This window comes from Sabethes cyaneus, chromosome 1 (genome assembly GCF_943734655.1).
Source record: "Sabethes cyaneus chromosome 1, idSabCyanKW18_F2, whole genome shotgun sequence".
Taxonomy (NCBI): Eukaryota; Metazoa; Arthropoda; class Insecta; order Diptera; family Culicidae; genus Sabethes; species Sabethes cyaneus.
Window position 1 is genome coordinate 136,370,999 of NC_071353.1, and position 18,783 is coordinate 136,389,781.

Consider the following 18,783-nt stretch of genomic DNA (forward strand, 5'->3'; position numbering starts at 1 on the left):
AGGAACAGGGGGGAATAGGTAGCTACGCTTAACAAGTTGTCGTTGTGACTCCTATCTTTTGTCCAATGCTGGAAGGTGCACCAAGCTATAAAACACGAGTTTGGTCAATTTCATAGGAACGGAGCCTTTCTCCGAAGACCCGCGCTGAGAAACGCGGACTAACACGCTTACGGACGAAAAACGTCACACGCAGTACCTTGCAAGTCGTAAGGGCCTGCATAGTGTCGTCGTTCTGAAAGTAAAAACAAGTTAGATTAAAACTTCTCGGTCGGTGGTTTCTACAGTTGACGGAGGAAGATGCACAATCTGTGTCTAAAAATAGCCCAAAAACCAGATAGGTCGCTACATTAATAAGTGAGTTGCGCAGTCTTCTTTTGTCCAGCGCCTCTATGGTTCAAAGGTACACGGATACCAACGAGCCACACGCCCTGGCAGATGTTGTGGGTTCAGATCCGGTTATAATCCGGTTTGACCCATGCACCTTCCAGCATTAGACAAAAGATAGGAGTCACAACGACAACTTGTTAAGCGTAGCTACCTATTACCCCCCCCTTCCTTTTCATTTTTTCCCCTCCTTTCCAAAAAAAAAATCGTTACTTTCCCCTACCGTCCCTCCATCAATTGTAAAAACCATCTTTTTTAAAAAAATATTAATATTAATGCCTGACCGCATTTCAAGGTCAAAAACTAAAAACACGAGTTTGTTCAATACTTACTTTGTTCGTTTCCGATGCAACGTAATCGATATTGGTGAATGCTTGACAAACTATGGCCAAAATCGGTACTTCTACGCTATTACATTTACCTTAGGGGTATTCATCGCTATCGCTATGCTGTGCGTATTCCATCTCCATGTGCTTATATTTAACCAACTATTTTCTTTTGCTCACTTTGCTACACAAACATGCAAGCAATCAGTTGGGCAAAAAGAGGTTTGATAAAAATAACCATTTTTGCTGTAAAATATTTGTCTATTCAAAACAATTAATTCTTTAAGTAAGTCGAGCAACCGTATCTTGAAATATATGCTGACAGTTAGCAATTGATATTTTAGTGAGTTAGCTTCAAAACGGTGTCCGAATTGTAAAAAGCTCGAAATAACTGATTATAGAGTGATCAATTGCTTTCTTAACCAGGAGCAACCACTACTTATCAATATTGGTTTAGTTTTATTCCGCTAAAGGTTAAAGTTTTGTTCGTTTCTTCCGCGTCTTATTGACCTGTTCGTTAAAAATAAATTGGTTATTTAGTAAAAATTAATAGATATTTTGCTATATTTATAGAGCAAAGTATAATTTCAGCGGAATTAGCGTAATTCAGCGTAGAAATTATAATTTCTACGGATCTGTCACTTTTGCGTTTGCCTGCCCAATGGCTCCTCAATACACATACACTCTGTAAACACGCTATACAATCTATTCCGTGTATGTAACACGTATATACACCAATACACGGAGTACATCGAATACGCAGCATAGCAACCACTACGTGAATACCCCTGATGTGATGAGCATTTATTTTCACTTCTCTGGGGGAAGACCAGGCGAAGCAGTCAAACTGCCTACAGCGACCTGCGACTCGATTTCTCGTTTTCAAACATTGCTTGCTGCGTTCGTGCCGAAATCATGGCTGAGGTAAGCAAAACAAAACAGTTTTTGTCGTAATTTAAACATAAAAATCATCATTTTGCAGGTAGCGGAAAAAAGAAAACGTCAGCGGCTGAACCCAATCCACCGGTGGACGGATTCTGAAACTATTGACCTTCTTGAAAATATAGTGGATGAAGTAAAAGCTAACCCGGAAGCGTTTGAGGTTTGTAACGTTAGTTTGATTTTCAGAATTTTCCACTAACCAAGTGTTGTCATTTTTTTCAGAAACCAACTGCTCAAGTATTCTATACAAAGATTGCTGGAAAAATGTCTTCTAGTGAAGTTCCGAGCTGGACATTGATGAAGAGTAAGGTGCGTAATTTGAAGACTACGTACCAGAAAGTAGTGTCGGGGGAAAGTCAGCAAATATGTCCATACTGGGAGTTTCTGGAGCAGATTTTCGGTCACTGCGAAAGTGTCACCCCGGTCGGTGTACTTGAGACATCGAGCGACAATTATGATGACGCAGAGCCTTCAAGCAACGACACTAATGTTGCTGACTCGTACATTCCAGATCCGTTCGCAGTAAAACTGGAATGCGTGACCGAAGAACCCATTCTAGATGATGCTGATGCGGACGGTGGAACGGAACCAGCTCAAAGTACCACTGGTTTAAACTTTACGACGTTTAACAACCACTTGAAGCACCCTTTGAAGCGAGATAAAGTGACAGCCAATCCTGGATCTACGTCACTTTTAGTCGACATTCAAGAGAAAAGGCTCAAGTTTGAGGAGAAAAAATGGCATCAGCAGATGGAATTGGAAGAGAAGAAATTGCAGTTGGCGAAAATGCAGGCAGAAAATGAAGTCGAGTTGAAAAGGATGGAATTGTCGCACCAGCTGGAAATAAAAAAGTTGGAATTGGAGAAAGAAGAGCGGCTGGAGATGGTAAGAATGAAATTGGACATGGAATATAAGGAAAAAATTAAGATGTATGAGCTGAAATTGAACGCAGATAAATAAATTTTATTTTAAAATAAATGGCTGTTTTTTATTATATTGGACAGCGCTCAATATTTATGTTCTCCTTCGTTCTTTTCTGTGTCATTTACTCCATCCTTATCGTCAGTATTGTCGTTGTTCAATGTTTGATATGGTTCACACTTCACCTTTGATTTATTCGATCATGTTATTTCGTTCGAAAAAACTTTTGAAATACGAATCCGTTCGAAATATAGAATAGCGGTGTAAGTCTAACGATAAATACGTATTTTGGTCTTGACGTGAGACCTTCTTTAGTATCTAACTAACTTAGACTGTTTGCGGTATAGCAGCCTGGTCTCCTATTTAAACTCAATAGGCAAATGTCAGAAAACATGTTTGTCCCAAACAAACAATTTTAATCGCCTAATAGCTAGAAAAGTGGTAAAATGTCACTGACCGTTGGTTTATTTAAAAGATTGGATGAATTTTCCTTAAAAATTTCAAGAGATTCAGCAACATCCGCTTCCAAATATATTCTATCAGAATGCAACGTATGCTATAGCACACGGCGATCGGGATGTTTCTGATCGGAACGGGCCCGTCCGAAATGTAGAATCGAGGCCATTATTGACGTGATGGAGAGATTTCAGAAGTAACGGGGTGTTCTCAAATGAAAATGTACTCGGTTACTTTGCATTTGAAATGGTAAAATCCTTTCTCCTGTAGTTCTTTCCTAGCTTTTGTTACTTATGAAACGAGCTCTTTGAATCGGATTCCAAAATTTCTTTTTGTTTGTCCGATCTAGACCTTATCAGTGACTACATGAAATTTTGTAGACTCTTGCCTCATTTTATTTATCAATAGGACTTTTGTGGATCCTAATCATGTTTGGAGCCAGTTATTTCTACTAGTGTAGACAATATCCATCCCATATTTTTAAATTTTGTAGGAAGCTGTTGTGTTAACCCTTTATAAGGCAGTGGCAACTATATTGCCACCAACAAAAATTTTTTATTTTGCTTCTATAATTATATTGATGTCGTTATAGACGCAAAACAACTATTTTTCGTAGGTGGCAATTTAATTGCCACGGCCTTATAAAGGGTTAAAGCACCATTATACTTGACAGCCCCTCTTTTCTTCTGCTATAGGGGTTAGTGTCGTAAAGAAATTTCTGAGTAATTTTTTGTTCAAAATGGCTTGGATGGTTTCTTTCTTATAGGCGTTCAACATGGCGATCTTAAAAATATATTTTAGTCTTTTTTCCTTCCTTACTCAGTGTAAGAGTTTCTAAACGTGGAATCATGTGGCAAAAGGCCATTTTGTTTTGAAATGAGTGGTTGGACGTGATTAGTGTCTTTCGTTTAGTATTAGTCGGTTTCCTTAATTTAGAAATTGGTGGAGCTTCTTATAACAGCGACCTCTTAGAATGGAAGTCTGTTGTTTTGTTCCTTCTCAAATGTAAAATTAACATATCTATGGACGTTATTGAGTATTTTCAAGAGAGTATCGAGGTCTTCTTATTTTAAAATACTGTCGTCCACATACTCTCATCACCACCTGCGATTCATTTCATTTAATTTATTTTCTGTCTGCCATAAATAGCTCACATAAGGTGACTGAGGATTCCTTATTACGGATCCCTTCATTTGCACATAAAAGCTCCCTCTAAATACAAAATAATTTTCCTCCATACCAAGTTGGGTCAACCACAAGCAACCCGAAACCTTTGTTCTCCACTCATTTGCACTACAACACGTCGTGAAAGTTGCCAGTCTTCTAAAGGTTTCGTTTGGCTTCGTTCACCGGAAAACTACATAGGTAACAAGGCCGTTACATCAAATGATATCATAATTTCCTCAGTTCTAATCTGAAATCAAAGAAAAGAAAAAACTATTTCCGATTAAATTCGCAGTATTAAAATTAATTCGCGTCAGATACGTACTTCGCCAACGACTTACAGGCTTCATCAGTGTCTATTTTCGAACTTGACGAATTCGAAATGCGTATCTGTTGCGAATAAATATTAATACAACACTTCGCACCAGTGCGTTACATCAAGACGATAGTATGCAGGTTTTTTACTCTCCACTCCATTTGAAACTAGAAAGAATTGTTTAAAATGTTCAGTCCATCGCTTAAGCTGTTCTGCACGGTCATGCAATAATTGACCCGCTCGCTTCTTCCCCTGTATGTTAGGCTTAGTATTCATCCTGGCAATACTAAGGTACCGAGAAATATTGGTGGCGGTACAGGCTTTCTTATCTGGCCTACAAACTCGTTTAACAGGATCTGGTTCGTGCTCGCTTAATGCCGGCTTTCGCCTCTCTCCGCTAGTTACTCATCCTCCTCGGGATACTCGGGATTTAAGTCAAAGGCCCTTTTCACCTCAGGATTCTCCAATCGGCGGACGTCATAACGGCAACTTTCTCTTCCCATCGTTGGATACGTACGATGCGCAAACGTATCTCAGCGATAAGGTGAAGGCCGGATGCAATATCAGCGTTTCTTGCGTACGTCAAGAAGGCTCTGTCGCCATTTTCAGCTGATACAGATGTAATCGATTTGGTTTTCTGTCCGGTCGTCACGGGAAACCCACGAGACTTTATGTGCTGGTATATGGGGAAAGAGCGATCCACCAGTGACCATGTTTTTATTACCATAAAATTCTGTAAACAGCTCCCCGTTCTCGCTCATCTCTCTAGGCCATGGCATTCAAGGTCCGCGTTGTTTGATCTTCGCGTTGAAGTCGCGTAAGTGGATTTGGATTTCCCCCTGAGAGTTTTTTCTAGCACGCCGTTCAGCTCCTGTAGGTCGGCAGAATCGGTTGGCGCATAGCACTGGATTGCTCTAACCCGTGTTCTGAATCTGGTAACGATTATTCTTTCGTTTTCCGGTTTCAGTAGGAATGTAACTCCTGTCTCTTGGAGTAATATATTAAACTCGTATGCCAGAGTATCCGACCAACTGACCTCGCTCAGCCCCAAAATTTGAAGCTTCAGACCGCCTGCTTCCCTTGCACTTTCAACCAGTTTACACCTCGCCGGGCAAGGGTAAGAACGTTTAACATTTCGATTCGTGTCCACGTTTTCATGCATGACGGGACTGCAATCTTAGAGTGGGCACGAGTCACTGTTCCTTCTTCCCTGTTTGCGTACGGCAACTAGGGTTGCCTACTCCAGCGAGCACCTCGTGCAGGTAGGGATAGGAGTTAGTATCCTAATAACTATACTGGCTGCACATTATGCAGGCTCCCCAAACAAAATCTGCTACTACAATACTTACCAAACGTCTCACATTCGTATTTAGGCTCTTTCTTGCAAGATGTCTAACACAAGCAGTATTTCCTTTTGCGTCGTCTGCTGTTTCTGGCCACGGTTTCGCCGTTAATTCCAACACGTTAAGGCTTGATCTACAGGAGGTTGTTACTGCTCTCAGCTGATTTAAAATATCTATTCAAACTAGGTAAGGGTCAACTTACCGGATAAAAGGGCTGGGCTTCTTTATTTCTTCTAGACATGGCTTCTGACTAAACTACGGTAATCACTATCAAACACTGTAAGTTGTGATTAGACTTTCTTTGAAAATCTATGGATTGCAAATTTTCGCAAGAAAATGACGTCTAGTAACGCTTGTAGAGCTTGTAATCAAAGCCTACTTGGAAACCTTCTAAAACAAGTAGTCATTAATGAGCTAAAAATGGCTCTTGACACAATTTCGAATTGAAACGACTTATGATGAGTATGGTTGCTCTACTTACCTCCTCGATTATCTTACTTGCTTATTTTTTTAATACCATAGCTTTGAACGACTGTTTATCCACCCGTAATGCGGATCGACCGACCGATGCATTCATATTATTTTCATGTCATTTTCAGTCGAAGTTCCAATTTTATTCTCCCATATTTTATTGCTTGTTTGCGTATAACGTTTTTAATAGTAATCAAACTCGGTTCATTATGTTTGTGCTAGAAAACCCAAAGTTGAAGTTCCATAGTGACTTTTTAAACATTTGATATCATCACTTCGTACATTTTAGAGCCGAAAGAAAAAAACTGCATTTCAAACCGAATCATATAATGGAGAGAGATAGAGACAGAGAAAACACCTGAGAACTACTAAAGTTTGGACACTTTTGCTATGATAGGAAAAAGGTAGTATAGAAGAGAAAACACACGTACACAAAAACACACTCTTACCGTCTGGATTTTTATCTCTCTTGTTTCGCTTTACTTCCAGTATTTTTTTTTTCATGTGTTTAGTAATAAGATAGCAGTAATAGTAATAATTATTCTAATTAAAAAAGTCTAATAAAAATTAATTATAGTTTTTTTTCTTGTTCTGTAATCTGCTGTTTTTTCCTATCGCTTTTCACATATTTTTAAACCTCGAACGGTTGCACTGCTGTTCATCATCATTTAAGTTTCTGTTCAAATCTCACTTATCTCAGTATCTTGTATCTCCTCTTGCTTTTGTTTTGTTTTTTTTTGAAATGCTTGCATTATAGTACTACAATGTTCTTCTTTGCAGTGTTTTTTTTTTTGTTTCTCTGTTTCAAAGTACGATAAGTATAAGCTGTATTTAAAGCAAATATAAAATTATAACGTTTTGATCACTACTATTTATTTGACTTCACTTTGTTTTTTTAATTGTCCACAATAGTTTGTTTTTTTTGTTGCTACAAAACAAAAAAAAAGTAAAAACACATTTCTTTTCTTTTTTTTACAGCATCAAGCTGGAGCTGGATTTCGCTTAAGAGGGGCAAAATTACACGAAACTGGCCGGAGCAATCTAAAACCTTGCAGTCTGTTTGCTCTCTGCAGATTGGAAATTAGTTAGAATAATAATAATAGGCGGCTGGAATTTGCTATTTAGACTTTGAAGTTTGAAAAGTTGAAAGGTTTTGCAAAAATGAAATAAAATAAAATAAGGAACATGTCTAGAACGGGTTTGGTTGTTTTTTTTTGCGAAGAAAACGTGACGCACAGCTTGCACCGGCTGTCCGTTGTTGCAGTTCGCTTCGGTAGTTTGAGTGCTGAGTGGCGTAAAGGGGACCAGTCGATTATGTATGCTCTTCTTCAACACTATACAAGTAGTAGTACACAGACGGAGAGAAAGGTTCTAGAGGAATTGTTCAAAAAATCAACGCGCACAATCGCCGTCGAAACGATCATTTCAAGAACGGATATTGAGTTTTTTTTACGAGTAATCAATAGATTTATTTACTGTTTTTCTTTTGTTTTCAGCTTTTTTCAGTAACGGTTCTTGATCTTGTTGTCCCAGCTGATCATCATGACATTAATCTGTTGGTATGTGTGTATGTTAATAAATAATAGTAAACGTATTGTTTGCATATTGTTTTTGTTGCTGCTGCTGTGGCTTATCTCCTCGGTACATGTGCTCATCCAGCAGCCACTGCTGTGGGTCATTGCGCGGATGACGACAATTACAAGGACGAGTACGGCGGCGGCGACGACGACTGCAGAAAAGAGGAATCTGGAGGTGGCGGAAACTCTGGAGGATCGTGGTCGATAGAGAAGGAGTCACACTGTTACTGCTGCTATCAGAAACGACATCATCATCATCATCGCTAGTTTTCGTCCCAGCGGTTGCGGTTGTGGCGGCGGCGGCGGTGGCGGCGACGGCGACGGTGGCGGTGGCTTTGTCACCTGCGACAACATTGTTGCGGCGAACGGGTGGCGACGGTTGGAGCAGTAGTAGAAGGAGTAGCACAAGTAAAAATTCTGATACAAGTGGGTGTTGTTGTTTTTTGCTGTAGTTACTGTTGGTTCTCTGGTTGATGTTGTTGTTTTTGTTGATTTCTAGATTATTTTCTGGAACGCATCACATAGCATACTTTCTAGTCCACTCCCGCGCAAGCTCATTATACTTTTCCCGATCGGTTTTGTATATTCTAGCGATCTCTGGTACAAGTGGATCGTCTGGATTTGGATCACATAGCAGAGAGCAAATTGATAACAACACTGGAAAGAGACAGAATAGCATTATTTTGCATTGATTATTGGTTTGCACTCACGTGTGATTTTAACCAGGATATCATGCATCTTTCAGTAATTCTATGCCATCACTATTTTCACACTCTAATTTACAATTAGACCTCACAAAAAGCGATTTATTCGAATTAAGATTTCAATGTAACATTACAGAAAAGAAGAGGAAACCAAAACCGACAGAAAAAGTATTAGCAAAATTAATTTGGAAAACAATCTGATCTTCTATAACCGCATGAGGGTGTCAATAATTTGCTAAACAAAATGTTGGTCCAGATTTATAAAACCTAACTTAGAGTACGGTAGAACTTACCTTTCGATATAGTTAATGCAGGTGACCATTGAGATCGTAAAATGTCGAGGCAAATCGAACCATTACTGTTTATGTTAGGGTGATATATGCGTGTTGTAAAAGCCACTTTGGGTGGTTTGAATGGATAATCTGTAGGAAAATGTATGGTTAAGAAGAATACACCCCCTTGGTACGGACTGTCTGGCTGCGGTGGTTTAATCATCGTCGATCAGATCGGAGCATCGCGGCAGTAGCAGGAAATACCATTGGCAAGGGGCGTCACGCGAGTTGGCGGCAGCAGCGACGGGGTAGCAGCAGGTTGTTTACATGAAATAGAAAAATAAAAATGATAACATGAGAAAATTTATATTATCAAGATTGTGGCGTGCTTTTGCAGTGTAAATGATGCAAGATCATGTTATTCGTCGTGAAGATTTGACAAGCTCGACCGACATTTTCAAATGAACATCCCAGCCGTGCCGATAAGAAAATAAAATTAATACAACTGCAAGTAACGTCTTAGTCTAGTAGCTTTTACCTAAAGACTAAACACGACTTTAAAGCACTTTTGTTGAGAAAAATAAGTCTTACTTTTTACTATTTAATCATTTTTAATAAGTAAAAAACCGTCAGTTTAAAGGTACAACCTTTTTGTACCTGATTGTAGGCAATCAACTTATCTTTAACCAACAATTAATTGGTAAAAGCGTTATCTAATTGTTTTTGGTCCCGATTACCTTTGCGTTGCACCATTCGAATTGTTCAGTATCATAGAGTGAAGTACATATACGAATGTACATACTACTAGGTGCTAGACAAAGAGAGCCACACACTTGAAAAATCGGCGATTATTTGTGACTCATTTATTTTATTAATCATTATCTTGGGAGGTTGGCAAGGTTGAGATAAATAGCAAATTGCGGAATTTGCAGAATGGAGTAAGGAGGGGTAAATGTGCGATTCAATGATTTATCAATACAGATTCCGAGTAAATTAACTACATTGGCATGTATGGGTAGCTACTTTGACAGCTTGAATCTATCGTAAACATTTATTGTTTGCAAAACATGGTTGCTGAGTTATGTGCAAATGTTATTTAACGGCGGCTTTAATGTAATACTTCGTTATACTGCAAGTACGATATCGACAGGAGGATATTACTTGTTGAAAAATTGTAGCAGCGTTTTACATCACTCACATATCACTTTTGAAAATGCGATGAGAAGAATTTACAAAATATATTTTGTTTTACCATAGTTTGATCAATCCCCGTAAGGCGCCTAGCGGGGCAAAAGAGCGATTCACGAACAGGGCAAAAGTGCGATTCATGGACGAGGCAGAAATGCATAGGTGATTATATACAGTTTAAGGACTGTATTACAGATGCTAGGCAAGGAAGATCAGCTGAAAATTGTGTGCTCTACAGATGCTGGCCGAAGGAAAACAGTGTCTATCCGCTGGTGAAACAAATAAAAACCTTTGTTAAAGTTTCGATCTGACGGAGGCTGCAGTACACCAGCGGAAAACAGGAAAGGTGCAAATTGATAATATTCCTTTCCGAAACAGATAGAAGATATTATGGTTTTGTTAGCTACTGCTAACCCCCGCTAGTGGGGTAAAAGTGCGATTTAGTACTTGATCAGAAAAATGAAAAATTTATTTTGCATAACACTATTACTCCAGGTGATTTATAGTTTAATGTGAAAATATTGAGTTATTGCATCAATATAAAATAATATTTTATTGTTGTGCTCCTTCATATCTCATGAAATATGATCATAACTTCAAACGTCGCACTTATGCCCCGCCCTACTCTATAACTGCAAAAAAAATTTCCACTAATCTTTGACATGGTAACGTAAATTCAAATACCGTCTTCCTAGCAGGTTAGAAACCTGCTTTTTTGAAACTTTTGTTGTTTGCAGAGTACGTCTATGCTAAAAGCTACGATTTAAGCAAAAATCTCATTTTTGGTAAAAACGGTCAATAGACCACTATAATTCGGAACGGCCCAATTGATTGTCAAGATTTGGGCTACAGAACGATTACCGGAGAAGTGAAAAGACGGGGTTATCTTCCCTATCTAGAATAAAAGTGATAACCTGGATTGTGTGAACTACCGAGCGATTACTATCCTGAATGCCCCTCAAATCATCTTCCATCGCCTATCGTCGATAGCTAATTTATTCGTGGGAAGTTATCAGGCTGGCTTCATGGATGGTCGGGCCACAACGAACTGAATCTTCACCCTACAGCAGATCCTCCTGAAGTGCCGCGAATTTCGAGTCCCCACGCAGCATCTATTCATTGATTTCAAAGCCGCATATAATAGTGTAAACTTACAAGAGCTATGAAAAATTATGGACGAAAACGGCTTTCTGGGTAAGCTTACTAGACTTATCATGGATACATTGGATGGGATGCAGTGCTATGTGAGAGTCATAACATAATAAAATGCCAAAACAGCACTAAAAAGCATGACATAAAAAGTATCAGAAAGGCGTCTAAACAAATAAGACCACAAAAATGACAAGAAAAGACGTTTAATGGACGAAAAAAATATATTGAAATGATAGAAAAAAGACCATGAAAAAAAGACGGAAATATGGTAGAGAGACACATTTACTTAGAGCTGGTACATTTGTACACAGCTTCGGTACCTTCCGAGATGGCGTACTTGGTCAACTCACCCGGCTGTAAGAAGCAAACAGAAATTTGGACGTCGCGAGAGGTTTTCGAAAAAAGTTTGTTCTAACGAGCCAACCGCGATGTCTCAGTAGCAACGCGTTCAAATAGTACATCACTCATATGGGTCATTCCACGTCAAGTGTCCGAGTGCCATGTAATCGACCTTCTCGGATTTGAACCAAATTTAGTCAGATTGTTCGTTTCAGGTCAGCAAGAAAAAATCCTAAGTTTGGTGCCAATTGGACGTTCCCTCGATTAATGGGAGTACCTCCATTTTTAACGAAAAGACACGTTTTCGTCAAATCCTCTTATTTTCTTTTGCTAGTAACTCTGGAAATACTAGGTTAAGAAAGACTATTTTCTCATGTTTCCAAGGACAATTGACAAAGGAATCCGAGAAAACTATTAGTTTTTAGCGGAAGTGCGGCCAAATATTTTTAAATTCGATTTAAAAACTAAATTTGCATTTTTCTCTCAATGAGTACAATTTGATTTCAAAAATTCCAATTCCATTGTATACCTCAGATTTTTTTACATAAGAATCGCTCAAAAGTATGGGGTGTTCTTTGCTGATCCAGAGTTATAGCGATTTGAAGAAAGAAACCAACGATTTTTCATAAATAATCAATAGTTGAATTACAATTACAGAAATAGTCTTTCTAAACCTAGTATTTCCAGAATTACAAGCAAAAAAAATAAGAAAATATGACGAAAACATATCTTTTCGTTAAAAATTAAGGTACTCCCATTAACCGAGGGAACGTCCAATTGGCACCAAACTTAGGATTTTTTCATGCTGACCTGAAACGAACAATCTGACAAAATTTGGTTCAAATCCGAGTAGGTCGATTACAAGTTCGTAATTTTTCTCGGTCACTTGACGCGGAATGTCCCATATGCAGTCAAATTTTAATGATAGTATGAATGTTAACATTTCATTGGTAAACAACTTGTGTATAACTCCAACATTTGTTCCTTTTCCTTGTATTACACCACAGGTCTGGAGAAATCGCGTGATTAATTTTGTTGACTTAAACTTACATGAAACATTATCTACAAATTACAGTAGAACAAAGAAAAAAATTTAATCTTCATTTAAGGATGTATTTGTCCTTAAAAGGACAGTTTTAGAAATTTAGGCTTCTGGTTTTATTGGCAACAGATCGGCTTGAATGTTCGATAATATCCCCACCTTGCAATAAACTTGCACTAACGGATTTGGAGTAATTTTCTTGTCGGAAAATTGCCGTACCGAAAACTGCAGATCAAGCACGACTTGTTGTAGCGAGCCAACCGGGAAGCCTCAGCAACTATCCGATCCAAGATATCATCAGCAAAGCCGTTTGTGACAGTCATGAGTCACGATGAAATACCAGTCAGTGGATGTCAATAATAGAACAGTCCGGGTGGACTTGCTTCCGCGTAGTTCTCCTTTCTTTCTTTTCTCCGTTGTGCCACACGGGTGGTTTGTGTTCGGTCGTTCTGTAGCAACTGGTAGCGCTCCCGAGAGTCGTCCCTTGTTTTATACCAACACATTTCAGGCACAATTTTAGTCTGTCCTATTTTTATGGTCTATCATTCCATTACTATGTTGAACAAACTCAAGCGAGAACTACGCTCAATTCGATTTTTTCGTGAAGGGTACATTCCGCGTAAATCAAAATCGTGTAAATTCCGAAGTTAACGTAAAAAAATACATAAATTCAGAAATTCGCGTAAATGCCAAAATTCGCGAAAAAACCTTGTGAATTCCAAACCTACGTGTAAATATAGAAGTTTTGAGGACATCCGCGTAAAGTCCGAAATTCGCTTAAAAAAAACGCGAAAATTCCGAAATTAGCGTGAAAATAGTCGCGTAAAAAGCGACTCCAGTGTACTGAAGTGTTGGAACTGGAAGGAACAGCAAACAATTGATGAATGGGGTTACCCTTGGTTTACTGCCGAACGACCAGCCAAGCGAAGCCGTTCTTTTTTGTTAGGGAAACCGAAAAGAAAGTCTTAAGTTCCAAGTTACCTAAGTTTCATCAATTACCGAAATCCTTTTCCTTTTTTTTCCTTTTTTTCGGGTTATCCAACTGGTCGCTTAATAGCGTATAAAACTCTGCGCTGGGCCCTTTTGTGATGTCAACAAAGTGTCAGGGAGACCTCAAACGTCAGTTCTACCTGACGAGACAGGCACTGTCGCCCACTAAAACACAGGTTGAGCCCCAAGCATAGCCGTCACACCTATACCCGCAGGCGGAGGCGTTTCGGCTCTGCGCGGACTCCACGAACTGACTCTAAGATCTCTCTGCCAAAGGCCGGAATGTCATATTTTAAATATAATGATGATGATGATAATGATGATGATGACGATGATGATGATAATGATGATGATGAGAAGAAAAATAATAGATCGAATTTGTAAATGTGCTTTGGACTTTTTGTACCACTCGAGTTGCAACATGTGGTATAGTGAAGAAGTGGAGGATTCGTCAGCCCCGCCTGACACCGGTCTTCAACCGCGCGCCCGCTTTCAGTTTTCCAACACAAACAACCACAAATGAACCAATAGGTAAGAAAAATTTCGGAACATTAGTGGTTATCAACTTATCAGGGCAAATTTAATTTTTCAACCCCTTAGCATTCTCAGTGCATTCCCACGATACAAAGTAAATTGAGCGCAGCACAAGCTGGACGTTCGCGGTAGTCGACAGAAGCTTCAAAATATAGAGACTCGCCCGCCTTCCAACCCTCGAGACCAAAGTGCTGTAAAGCTCTGGGCTTAAACGTCTCTTTAAGACTCGATCCCTTCCCATCGACAGAGCCCGCGGGCGGCCATCAGAGCTCAGGACAGCCACGGGGCCAGTGCAAAAATCCTACTCTATCTAGCAGCACCGCCTAGCCGAAACTCGAACACGCGAAACGAATTGACCTAATTTTCCCATCTGCTACCTAAGAAATGCTATTACCCGTAATCATTACAGAGTGGTCCTTCGGCATCCAATCGGATCTGGTATCCCGCTTAGATCCCCTTACTAACCGTAAGCCCCCGACCAACTCAATCAATCCGACATTTTTCGGAGATATTTGTGACAGTTGTGATAAATAGGGATGAATTCCAGAAAACTTCATCTATGGTCAGAGATCCCCATACTGGCCTTATTCTTAAACGGAATAAAAGCACTTTCTGAACAACGCAACAATCACATTTGGTACATTTTTACCCCGAGTCCCACTTGAAATCACTAAAGTATTTTGATATATACCCACATTCAGAAGTAAACGTGACCGCTGTTCATTTACTGATTAGTTAAAAAGCCCTACACCACGACAAGGTTCAGTTTTATCGTAGGGAAGTTTCATCAATTACCGAAATCCGTTCTTTTAAGAATTAACACATTCTCATATGAAGATACATCGCTGCATTAATAAGGGGGTTTTTGCAGACTCCTTTTGTCCAGCGCCTCTATGGTTCAAAGGTACAAGCACCAGCAAGCCACATGCCCTGGCAGGTGTTGTGGGTTCGAATCCGGTTACAAACTCAGATTATAGCTAGGTTCGACCCATGCACCTTCCAGCATTGGACAAAAGGAAGGAGTCACAACGACAACTTGTTAAGCGTAGCTACCAATAACCCTCACATTTCCACTCTTTCCCCTTCATGCAAAAAAATCCTCATTACTTTCCCCTACCGTCCCTTCATCAATTGTAGAACCACCGTTTCAAAAACAAATATTAAAAAATATATAGCTATGAAGTGTTATTTGTGGACACACCCTTGAAAACAGTTTTTTGTCTCTGAATTATTGTAGTCAATTTTTACGTGTTTATTGTGTTCTAGAAAGTTATTTATCTTACTAAAATCCACATTTTTGCAATTTTTTTTATCAATGATTACGATAATAATGATGATGATCATGATGATAATGATGATGATTTTTTAATAAAAAAATTGATTTCATTATCACAGGATTTATTTTTGTTTCGTTCGCCGAAAAAACAGATATAAGAAAGGAATTTTGTAGCTTTAGAGAGGTGAATCAATACTTGTCAAGTAAGAATCATCATGCAGCATGAAAACTATAACATTAAGCTTTAAAATAAATCATCAAAAAAAATATTTTTTTCTCACCCGGATAATCGAGTCTAAAAACCCGGACAATCGAATCCCCGGATAATCGAGTCCGGCCTGTATCTGTCTGTATTTGATTGTATCCTCAAAAGTTATTGATTATTGACACAAATAGATTTTAAAGTGCTTTTTTAAAAAAATCATTATATTTCGAGTAGCATAAGAGATAGATAGTTACTATATTCGACAAAGTTACTTAGTTTAGTATATTCTACAAATTATAAAAACGTCATATTTTTAGTATGCATTTAAAACTTTTTTTTAATAACCCTAATTTGTGGTAACAGGACCACAGACAGAGACAGAGCACAATTCATTAGTAAACTTCGCATACTGTAACCAAAAAATTTTTTCCGATTATATCAGTTTTCCAATTACAATTATGTATATCTGTCCATAATTCACTGAGGGGCTGATATAACCTAAATAACACTGTAATATAAAGACAGGAGATGCTATAAAATACTACAAAAGACGATAAAAATGACAACAAATCACAGAAAAGAGACAAAAAACGATGTGAAAATACCATAAAGCCAGGTGTTAAAAAGATTGGAAATCAACTAACAGACGTCCAAGACAACAAACAAACGGCAAAAAATGTGAAATTAAAGACAAAAGAAAAAACCAATCGACGAAAAATGAAACATGAAAGACGGGACAATAGAAAAAGCAAAGCAAAGCCATGGGTATAAACGCCCTTAAAAACTTGACCCTTCTTTATCGACAGACTTCGCAGCCGGTTATTAGAGTTAGGCTGCTGGGAAGGACGGTATCCCGGCTGAACTTCTAAAAGCGGGAAGCGAGCGGCTGTACGAAGCCATCCACCGGACCATTGTCAGGATCTGGGAGGAAGAACAAATGCTGGAGGAGTGGTTGGATAGCCTCATTTGCCCAATTTTCAATAAGGGACATCGACTGGAGTGTAAAAACTATCGAAGAATTACATTGCTCAATTCTGCCTGCAAGGTGCTTTCCCGTATCCTGTTCTGCAGACTGGGACCGTTAGCGGAGTCCTTCGTCGGCGAGTACCAAGCTGGTTTTCGTGATGGTCGCTCCACGACGGATCAGATGTTTACCCTGCGTCAGTTGCTAGACCAGTTCCGGGAGTACAACTTGCAGACACACCATCTGTTTGTGGACTTTAAAGCGGCGTACGATTTAGTTAAACGAAATGAGCTGTGGCAGATAATGCTAGAACATGGTTTTCCGTCGAAACTAGTTACGCTGATTCGTGCGACGCTGGAAGGATCCAAATCATGCGTTAGAATAGCAGGTAAGACCTCAGCTGCTTTCGTGACGTTGGATGGACTGAAGCAAGGGGATGCACTCTCTAACCTGCTATTCAACATTGCTTTGGAAGGTGCATTACGAAGGGCAAACGTGGAAAGGAATGGAATTATCATCACGAAATCTTACATGCTTCTTGGTTTTGCGGATGACGTCGATATCATTGGAATTAACCGTAGAGCAGTGGAAGAGGCCTTTAGGCCCTTTAAAAGGGAAGCGGCGAGATTGGAACTTACCATTAACACCGCCCAAAAGGAAGTACATGGTTGCTGGTAGGGAACGTGGGAGCCCAAGTGGTGTTGGTGCCAAGGTGGAGTTAGATGGGGAACGATGTGAAGTAGTGGAGGAATTTATATACCTTTGTACACTCGTGACATGTGACAACGATGTAAGCCGTGAAGTGAAACGACGAGTTGCAACCGCGAATCGGGCTTTCTACGGATTACGTAGCCATCTGAAGTCCCGTAGTTTGCAAATTCGCACAAAACTGGCGCAATACAGAATACTAATCCTCCCGGTGGCCCTTTACGGACATGGACGCGAAAGGAAGCTGATCGGCGAGTGCTTGGAGTTTTTGAGCGTAAAATTCTGCGATCTATACTTGGTGGCAGAATGGAAAATGGAGTGTGGCGCAGACGCATGAATCACGAGCTGTACCAAGTATACAAATATGCTGATATAGTGAAGGTAGTGCAATGTGGCAGACTGCGGTGGGCTGGACACGTGACCAGAATGCCCGATGAAAGAGTAGCCAAAACTATTTTCAGGAGAGAACCAGGAAGAGGCCGTAGACTTCGAGGCAGACCCCGCACCAGGTAGGTGTGTGCTGTCGAAGACGATGCCGTTCAGCTGGTATTCGTGGGGATTGGAGAACGGCAACCCAGGACCGACGACACTGTAGGACCACAATTCGTTCGGCGCAGGATCGGTAACGGACTGTTGCCACTAAACTAAGGTAAGTACATGAAAATTAAGGGGCTAATGCAAAGATCCCGTTGACTCTATAGTGGCACCGACCGGTCGAGATTCGAACATACGACGACTGGCTTGTTAGGCCAGTTTCGTACCCCGATGCTAACTGGGCGGGCCAATAGAAATGATGATGAAAAACCAATAGCGAAGGTCAAGAGTTAGCGTCCTTGAATAATTTAGCTCAAATCGCAAATGTGTCAACTAATGAACTAATTTAATTCAAAAAAGTATTAATTCTCTTCAAATACGATCAAGAACAATGCATGTAAAACAAATGTGATAAAGAGTGATTACACATATGGGTTACTCTAAGGGTCAGTCCCGGTGCACAGTGGTCCGAAAATCAAAAAAGTTGGTAGAAACCCCATTTTGCAAGTATTTGTAATTGATCAAATAACTCAAAAGTGTTCTTCTACATACCCATATGAGCTTAAATCCTCGTTTTGGTTGTTCGTTTCTTGGTTTTCTAAAAGCTGTGGCCTTCTGAACTTGTTGAATAACGTTAAATCCGGTGAAATCTTTTCAAAAACACGTATGGCTGTTCCTTATCGGTATGTAGCAGACGTTGCATAAATATCATAATGACAAATTTAGTTGAAAGACACCTATTTCAATATTATTTAGAAGGATACACTAATTTTAAATATTATTGGTTCACCAAGTCTGGCCTGATTATGACAAAAATAAGGAAAAAAATCTAAACTCTTTAGAATTGACAGTCGTAACTTCTGGAACCCGTCGAGTTCCGCTGCCATATTATTTTTTTGTGCAGGTATACTTGTAAGGAACCGATTAAGCCAAAATTTGGCTGCAACTTTCTTTGAGAAGATGTACGAATTCATG

The 18,783-nt window shown here is 39.5% G+C and overlaps 2 protein-coding genes across 4 annotated transcripts in view; one reads left to right on the plus strand and one right to left on the minus strand.

Annotated features, from left to right (window-relative positions):
* Positions 1–1,540: 1,540 nt before the first annotated feature.
* LOC128746269 (uncharacterized) lies at positions 1,541–2,612 on the plus strand. Its single transcript, XM_053843317.1, has 3 exons — positions 1,541–1,634; positions 1,693–1,812; positions 1,875–2,612. Exons 1-3 carry the CDS (start codon positions 1,626–1,628, stop codon positions 2,610–2,612), a joined length of 867 nt encoding a protein of 288 aa, XP_053699292.1. The 5' UTR covers positions 1,541–1,625.
* Positions 2,613–6,743: 4,131 nt separating this feature from the next.
* LOC128732802 (ubiquitin-conjugating enzyme E2-17 kDa) overlaps positions 6,744–18,783 on the minus strand; it is a 30,146-nt gene continuing 18,106 nt past the window's right edge. For all 3 annotated transcript variants that reach the window (XM_053826197.1, XM_053826196.1, XM_053826195.1), the window contains 2 exons: positions 8,898–9,081; positions 6,744–8,557 (listed from right to left, as the gene is read on the minus strand). In XM_053826197.1, the coding sequence (XP_053682172.1) occupies positions 8,418–8,557; positions 8,898–9,081 (324 nt within the window). In that variant the 3' untranslated portion in view covers positions 6,744–8,417. The remainder of the gene's footprint in view (positions 8,558–8,897; positions 9,082–18,783) is intronic.

What these genes read in the sequence shown, in the direction of transcription:
- LOC128746269 (XM_053843317.1), top strand. An exon ending in CTAACCCGGAAGCGTTTGAG is followed by an intron (nt 1,813 to 1,874) that starts GTTTGTAACGTT and finishes CATTTTTTTCAG; the next exon opens with AAACCAACTGCTCAAGTATT.